At 36.0% G+C, this 9,055-nt stretch overlaps 1 protein-coding gene across 1 annotated transcript; it reads right to left on the bottom strand.

The window, feature by feature from the left end:
* Positions 1-770: 770 nt before the first annotated feature.
* tmem72 (transmembrane protein 72) lies at positions 771-7,833 on the bottom strand. The gene is made up of 5 exons (XM_028468860.1): positions 7,761-7,833; positions 4,045-4,111; positions 2,714-2,785; positions 1,256-1,395; positions 771-1,177 (listed from the first exon to the last, which is right to left on the bottom strand). The coding sequence occupies exons 1-5, from the start codon at positions 7,831-7,833 to the stop codon at positions 771-773; spliced, it is 759 nt and encodes a 252-aa protein (XP_028324661.1).
* Between the last annotated feature and the right edge of the window lie 1,222 nt (positions 7,834-9,055).

Genomic DNA, 9,055 nt, shown 5'->3' with positions numbered 1-9,055 from the left:
GACGCTCCAAACCTCCTTATAACACTCTGTATTCCTTTGTTGTTTCACGTCTAATGTGGCAGTAATAATTTTAAAGCATAATGCTAAGAAATGTCTCGGTCTTCTCGTCTGCATTCTGCGCCATGTTTCCTCGGAGAGAAATGGTCATGTGACCAGGTACGTCACATTCTGTGATGTGCATTTGCGGAAAAAGTGTTTCAATGGCGCTTTTGCGATACATTTCAATATCGAAACGTCAAAAATTTCTCCTCATGAAAGCGCGAAAACCTTTTGCGACATTTGAGTGTTTTTTTTTTTTTTTTTTTTTTTTAATTCAGGTGTTTCTATTACCAGTTTTTATTGCGCTATTAAAATTTTGCCAATAATAATAAATATAATATATATCGGAGATTTTAGATGCAGTCCGATACAATCCAATATTTGTTTTCTGGCTGATATCGGACCGATATCTGATATCAATATCGAATAGGGACACTCCTAGTCGGGAGAGAGAAAATGCATTTGAAGAATAGTTTGATGCTGTAAATGGCATCGGCGTGTTAATATTAATATTTGCCGATACCGATGCCAGCCTTTAAGATCCCAAATGAGGCCCCTCCCGATACTAGTATCGGTATTGGCACAACACTAGTCATTACAATATATATATATATATATATATATACTGGTACATATGAGATCAAACATTTGTTATTGGGTTTGTCAAAATTGTTATTTTGCCAATGCAAAGCCCCATGTCATTTCATCCATTCTGTATGAACAGGCTGAGTTCAGTTAGTGATCATCGGTGCTGTGTCTGAGGTGGTGTCTACCTCCGGCTCACTGTACTGATCCATCTCCTTCATCTCCCTCTCCACAGGCTCTTCCCTTCCTCTAAAACATATGCTGTCTCTCCAATGGCGCTTCCTTTGGTCTGTTTGCTCCCTGTCCAGCACAGTCCGGACACTTTCTCCCTGCTCCCTCAGGCCGAGATCTGTGTCCACACTGTTTAGAGCCAAGCTTTCTCCTCTCCTTCCCACCACCACAGGAAGGAATGAGAACCTGCTGTCTGAGCCTCCTCCTTCTGTCACACAGATACTGTGATCGCTGTAGATCTCCTGTGGCCTTTTAGGGGGCTGGCTGTTGTGTTTTTTGCTCAGTATAAAGTTGAAAACAGCGGTCACCAGAAGCATTGTCCCTATGATTGAAAAATACATGAAAATAATAGGAGTTGGGAATAAAAGCAGAAATACAGTGCACAATGTGTGGCTGGTACCTGGGATGATTGCATGCCACAACAACACTGGGTGCAAAAAGCAGACCACTGACATGATGGAGTAATAGAGGAATTTATGGAAGCCTCCCACATTAGCCATCTTCCCCCACAACACAAACAGCTGCCAGTCTGGGGGGCAGCTGTAAAGGTAAAGAGGAGACACACAATGGCATGTTGAACATTTGAACATCTTCAAATCTGTAGTCATTTAAGGGTTAGGGTTAGTCATCAGTTCTGTGAGGTGTTTGTGTGTGCAAGGGGTCGGTATGAAAAAAGGTTCAAAGAAGGTAAAGGGGTGAAGTCGTAACAGGGTGATGGATGGTTCAAGCTGATAAATTACTCTAAACCAAATTCCTGGAGATGATTCTGATAGAAAAGCCAGTGTACTGGTGACCCCTGTGGCTGACTGAAAGCAGTAAAAGCACAAGAGGTAGTGTGATGTATTGCAAAATAATCAGCTAATGGTCCCCCATATTGAGATCAGGGTTTTTCAACCTTGGGGTTGTCACCCCATGTGAGGTCGCCTGAAATGTCTAGTAATAATAAAAAAATTTAAAAAATAACTTACTGATTAAAATATGTTTTAATTGCTATTCTTTTTTAAAAAAAATAAAACATCACACACCATATCAGACAACTGTATTCTAAATTATCACTTATCCTGGCTACTCTGTATTTGTAATTGTAAACACAGTATAACAAACATCAAAAACTAATTTGAGGGGAAAAAAAGTCTCTTTAGTCACCAGAAAATTTGTAAAATAAAAAAAATGGGGTCAAGACAAAAAAAAAAAAAGTTAGGGATCCACTGATCTATAGATGTTACATTGACTTATATTATCCTAAATGCATTGCTGCAGAACATTTCCAACCTTTTGTGAAAATTCTAAACTGGATTGCAAATACATAAATGCAGTGGGAGGCACTAATGCAGTGGTTTGTGGTTGGATCGTGACCCCATTTTGATATCAAGAATTTCTGTCAACCCCAAAAGGCTTTTTTTTCTAGAATTAGTTTATATAATACTACAAATACAGAGTTGCTGGTGTTCGTAACAAGTTGTGCCTGTTCAGATATTTTCATACTGCATTTTACTATTACTAATCACTAGATTTATATTTGACAAAGTGAAGGTATAGAATTCAGTTGTTTAAGATTGTGTGTTGTTTATATTTTTTATTAATTACTAGACAGTTCAGGTGACTCCACAGGGGGTCCTGACCCCAAGGTTGAAAAACAATGCACTAACGTGTCTACATTGCAGTGCAAGAATAATATATGCATGCAAACATCTTTACCCTTCTTTATATTTTCTATTTGCTGCTAATATCAGGTTATCAGATACCACAGCACACCTTTAGAAACCTAGATGCCTTAATGAGCTATTTTGGCAACCAAAAAGGGCCTCGACAATCTTATTCAGGTGAAGTGTAAAATGTTTGTTAATTGTGTACTCACGGTAAGCACATCATCAGGAGAGCATCCAGAAAATAGGCCATCTCAAATATCATGATACCCACGGATGACACCCTGAGGGAGAGATTTAAAGCAGATGAAATGATGAAATAGAACTGTCAGCTTTGTGAACTCAATCCAAATCAATTGAAATGTTTGTATCTGAAGCAAAAGATTGACAATGGCCTAAGTTTACGCTGCACAAAGACAAACACTGTAAAAATAAAGGATCTCATAGACGGAGGCATTTGATTATTGTGAATATTGAATACCTCAGTTTGTTCTACCATTTAGTGATTAAATATACTAATAGTTATGTCACAAAAGCCTTTTCTAAGTTGTGTGTGTTTCTGTAAGCAGCGATTATGTGTGTCTAGTGCAGAGGTGGGCGACATTTACCACACAAAAATGTGATTGTCTGATCTGACAGCCACATTATCAACATTCATGTCAGCATTTAGAATAATAACCGATCTGAGCAGTAATACAGGGAAAAACAACGAGTTTGAGTTGTCATTTTATGTGTTTTTGGTCATTTATTGTTTTGTGTATTTTTCTCTCATTTTGCACTTTTTGTTGTTGTCGGGTATGATTTTACTGTCGCTATATACGTGTGTTTTTGAAGTCGCTTTGCGTATTTCCCTGTAATTTCTTTCTTTATTTTTTTGGGGTTGTTGTTTTTTTGTGTGTTATGAGTCAATTAGTGTATTTATGTTGTCATTTTGTGATTTTGGAGACATTTTTTGTGTATTTGTTTTCTATGTTTTTGTTGTTGTTTTGTAATCTAGCTATAATTGTGTGTTGTTGCGGTTTTGTGTGTTTTTTGGAGTCATTTTGTGTATTTATATTCTCGTGTGTATATTTCTGTCATTTCATATGTTTTTTTAAGTCATTTTGTGCATTAAATTTCGGGGACCAATCAAAATTAGAGCGAAGGCCGCATGTGGCCCCCGGGCCGCCAGTTGCCCATGTCTGACCAAGTGTGTTCTGTGCTGACAGGGCAAACAGCCGTGCACTCCTGCATTGTCTTTGGGGAGAAGTTTTCCTGTGCATTGTGGGATTTTGGCCGGCAGTCACAGAGATAATAAGATAGAGTAGAGGGGCCATCTCTTCCCTGCCCTCCTCACCCTGCTCCATCCTCCCCAAACTCTCCTTGTCACAGATCAGGAAACAGATAAAGGTGTCCTTAGCAGAAAAGCTACACATTCTTTGCAGTGTTTGAGTCAAAATGATGTGTGTGTTTGTAACTTTGTAATGTGACCATATTTTGAAAGCTTTAAATTATTTAAAATCTCAGTCTATGTTGCAAAGTACACGAAGGTTGGAGCACTTACAGTAGGTAGATACCAAGGCTGTTGAACTCTCCTTGTTGGATTGTTTCCACGCCAACTGCACACAGCACTAGGAAAAGAAAACGTCCTCTATCACTAATACAGATGATCACTTTTTTCAAGTCAGTTATGAGCGAGGGTTGGGGTCAATTATAATCATAATTGCATGATTGATAATGAATTAAAATATAATTGTAATCAAAGAATATGTTGCTGTTGTAACTGTAATTGAATTGTAATTCAGTTGTGATAATTGACTTTGTAATTGGCATGAAAATTATATTAAAAAATGTGAATTCTGATTTAATTAAATGCAAAACTAGTGAACCATGATACAGTTCCATGGCTTACACTACACATCCGTACTTCAAAAATTATAAAAATATGTTTCAAATTAAGTTTTCCCACTACCTGTCTGTCAGTTATCTTGAGGATCATTTTACCATTAAAATAAATAAATAAAAATCTCGGGGTATACTGACACAAAAAAGCCTAACAAGGAAAAAAAGAGATAAAAAAACAAATAGGATGATAGATAATGTTTTTAATGTATTTTACAGCTGATTTAGGACATGAGTTTTATAGGTTTTTTTTTTTTTTTTTCAGACTCAATAATTGTGATTAATTGGAATTTTACTTTAGTAATTAATAACATAATCATAATTGATTTTCAGGCGGGGAAAATTATAATTAAAATTTTTGTTGAAAAAAATGCCGGTCACCATAATAGTTATTGAGTTGAAATTGAACATGGCAAATTGAAGATGTAATTAATTGTAATTGAAAAATGTAATTGACCCCAACCCCGTATGAGCTTGTCTTCATTTAAAAAAAAAAAAAAATTGTGTCAAGGCTAAACACGAAAAAAAAAAACAACAACTTCTCAGGTAGGGTTCTAGCTCAACCATTAGATCAGAAAAGTAACGGAAAGTAACCACTAGATGTCAGACTTAGTTTGTGATGTTGAAGACACGCTGGTAGTAATTCACTGTATTTGTAGGCCTACTCTTCTCAATTATATATATATATACATTTTTTTTTTTTTTTTTTTTTTTATATCCTTAACGTTTTAATGAAGTGTTATTTGAAGTAAACCAACACACATTTGTGTTTGTGACTTCATACCCAGTTATCCATTTCCCCGCTATTAGGACTTCAGGCTTTGTAACTGGAGAACCTGTTGAAACCCTTTGCAAGCTGCCAAAGGCTCCAAGTGTTTTTGTTGTATGAAACAAAAACAAATGATAATTGACCCTGAACCTAATTCTGAGCTTGGCACTGACAGGATGTGGAACAAAAATATATCATATTTAAACGTCACCGATTTTAAGACTTTTTTGGCAATTGTTCATGTCATGCTCATTTAAATTCTGTAACAGCTTATTCGATTGAGCAATTAATCTACCATCTCGTGCCGGAATGCGGTGAATTTATTAATGGACAAATAATTCATCAAAAATAATAATAATAATAAAAAGTCACAAAAAAACCACAACCATGAAACCCAATCCCACGTGTCTCTGCAGAAAAATGGAACCTTAAATGTTTAGACAAATGAATGTTTTTTTTATTTTCTTACAGTTGTGGTCAGTCAAATAATCCTCAACATTTGTTTAATAGGAAACTCATTTATTGCTCAAAATACATCTCTCAAAAGTAAATAGGCCCCTATCTGTGTCAATGAACATGTCAGTGAACATCAGAAAGACAAGTCCTTGTTTCTGGATGATTCTGTCCAATTTGTTGTTCCTCCATTGGCAGATAATGTAACATTATCTATATAAACACCTGCTAGTTGAGGATTCATCAAATGTATCTTTGAGCTTTTAGAAAGCTGGTCAATTATTTCCCATCTTTAGAGGAAGTGAAGATTACTGTAACCTTGGAGCAATTTACCAATTCATGGCAGATCAAAATAAATAAATAAATAAATAAAATAAAAATGTGTAGAAATATGCTTTACATATTATGAAAACTTGTTTAACAATTACGCATGTAAAGACTTACTATTTGTGATGAACTACTGTAATGCCTTAATGTAGTGGTTGGTGAGACTATTTAACACAGAGCCATGTAATACATTTTGATCAACAAGACAAAAGCAATTGATAATATGGGGGGAAAAGCACATAATTGTACACAATCATTCGAATGGATGTACTAAAGAATTTGCAACTTTTTCCCAAAATAAAAATGAGAAACTGCTTTTTTGATTTGCACAAGTGACACAACGATATGAAGATTAAACAAGGACCATTATAGTTTGGAGATTTTCCATTCTGATCAAATGTGTCAACGTTGATGGAGAAAAAACTGTAACAGTTGATGTGATCAGACTTTACAGCGATATTCAATTGAGCTTTTTTTTTTGATGGGGTTTGATTTCCCAAAGGTTGGATTAGTCTGCATTTTCTGTGGTGCCAAAACCTACAACAAATTATCTGACTGCTAGGAAACACTTCTTTCTTTTCTTATTGTTATATTACAACTTCTATGGCAGATAGATAGATAGATAGATAGATAGATAGATAGATAGATAGATAGATAGATAGATAGATAGATAGATAGATAGATAGATAGATAGATTGTACCTCACACTACCTTTGCTCTACAGTGCAAACACTTAATCCTCTCATCATAACAATATATTTTCTGTATTGTGAGGAAAGTGCTGATCAAAGATAAACACATGCAAGCAATTTCTGTGGGCTGCTCGGCAGGAATTTGGAGATACAATCTGTAACCAAGGAGAAAAAGTGCAGGAACAGTGATAAACGTGCTAAAGCAGTCAATAGTCAGTATACTATAGGCTGCATTTAGAGCAGCTGGATATAAATGTATACATTTCCTTCATGCTGTCAAGGACACACAAAGACAACAAAGTCAAACCTCGTAGGTAGGAATGTAAACACACATATACTGTAGGGACAAATACTACAGTAAACCTAAATATACTCACACATGAACACATAAACTTGTTGCACAAAAAAATGGAGGGTGTAAATTCATTGCCAGTTTTGATGGCACAAGCTCAATAACCAAGCTGAGTACTGGGACTTAGCACTGGTGTGATGTGAGCCACATGCAGCCATGCATTTGCAGCTGTTTGATTTTAAATGTACAGGGGTCCTGTACTTTAAAGAGGGGGGGGGGGGGGGGGGGGGACTTTTCTCCAGTCATGATTTACTGAGGCTAAAAGAGCTGCGTGCAATTTGTCCCCCTGTGTTAAAGAAAGCAAGGGAGGATTAACAATAATAGCATGGCTTTGTATGATTGAGTATGTTTTTATGTGCCGTATAAATCAGACTGGGGATGATTCTGTGTTCAGGCAGGTCACATTTTCATTTGGCTTACCTCATCCCATGACAGTCAAACTTTTTGAACTTGTCAAACTCTAAATTACTCAGAAGTCTTTTGTAATATTTTAAGAATGAATAAATAGAGGGAAAACATCATCAGTTTACAATGACTTTAATTTACTAGTTGTAGTAAAAAAAAAACATTTATTACTTGCCAAAAATACACTTAATCATATTATACGCTACCCTATTTTTACAAGAGGAACAACTGATCTCAAAACCTTTCAGAGTAACTTTAGACTCTTCTCCAACACTAATAAAAAGCTAAATCAGGCTCACATATGGGAAAAATAACTAACACACACACAACACTAAATGTGATCCTTTTCTTTTTGTTAGGCTAATATATTCTTGTCTTACCTGTGGCTGTAGAAACACCAAGAATCCTGCAAATAAACTCCACTGCAATCCACAGGCTCTCTGCACTTCCCATTTTTTTCAGACACTTCACTTTGTTACTGCCAGCATATGTAACACATTCACACAGCCATCAGTTCATACTGAATGGATGGGATTCTAAGATCATTGTGGTAAATAAAAATATGGCCTGAACTTATGGTTGAAAAATCCATGATATGCAATGGTATGGAGCAGCTTACTCTGGACTAGTGAGGTTTGTGATTGTGTGACCTTGTTATTCAGTGACTGCTAATCGTACACACACACACACACACACACACACACACACACACACACACACACACACACACACACACACACACACACACACACACACACACACACACACACACACAAATAAGCATGCAAACTTCTTTTTTCAGTTCAGTATTCAACCATTGACATCGGAGGTAAAACTTTTTTGCTCACGGTCATTTGGTCTGCAAAATACATTTGACATTGAAGTTAGTTAAACATTATGTTAGGAAGGACACACACACACACACACACACACACACACACACACACACACACACACACACACACACACGCACGCACGCACGCACGCACACACACACACACACACACACACACACACACACACACACACACACACACACAGGAACCAGGCCAAGTATACGTAAATCACCTTAAACCTCAGACAATGAGACGTTTGTGTTTTTGTACCAGTTCCACTTGTTTCCAGCTTAAACCTGCTTGTTATTTATCTGAGGTTGAAGTTGTAAAAAGGTGGACTGCAGGAAACGAGCACTAAAAGGTTTTAATCCTGGAAGAACAATATGAACTGACATCCTATACTACGTAAACACATGGGGGGAGCACTACTGCTCAGTACGTCCCCTCTGATTCTGATTCCAACCGCCTTTGAATAAATTACTGCGATTACTTAATTAAATTGAAGCACAAAAGTTATACGTCATTCATTCACTTTTTCATTTATTCATTCATTCACTCATTTATTTATTTTCTATTCTCCCTCTATATATATTCTATATTATGTAATATATACTGTATATCTACTGTATATTACATATGATATTATGTGTTCACTATTTCCAATTGGATTTTAAAATAATAATAATATTAATTAATATTAATTATTAATAATGTATTAACATTTTTTAATAAAAAACATTATTATTATTATTATTCTGTTTGATTGTCACATTTCTACACTTTTGCCCAAACATCACAGCATTGCACTACTTAGAGATATACTATGTGTGAGAATAACT

Source organism: Gouania willdenowi, chromosome 15 (assembly GCF_900634775.1).
Source record: "Gouania willdenowi chromosome 15, fGouWil2.1, whole genome shotgun sequence".
Lineage (NCBI taxonomy): Eukaryota > Metazoa > Chordata > Actinopteri > Blenniiformes > Gobiesocidae > Gouania > Gouania willdenowi.
Note: the sequence above shows the minus strand (reverse complement) of the source record. Positions and strands in the feature narration are given on the sequence as shown.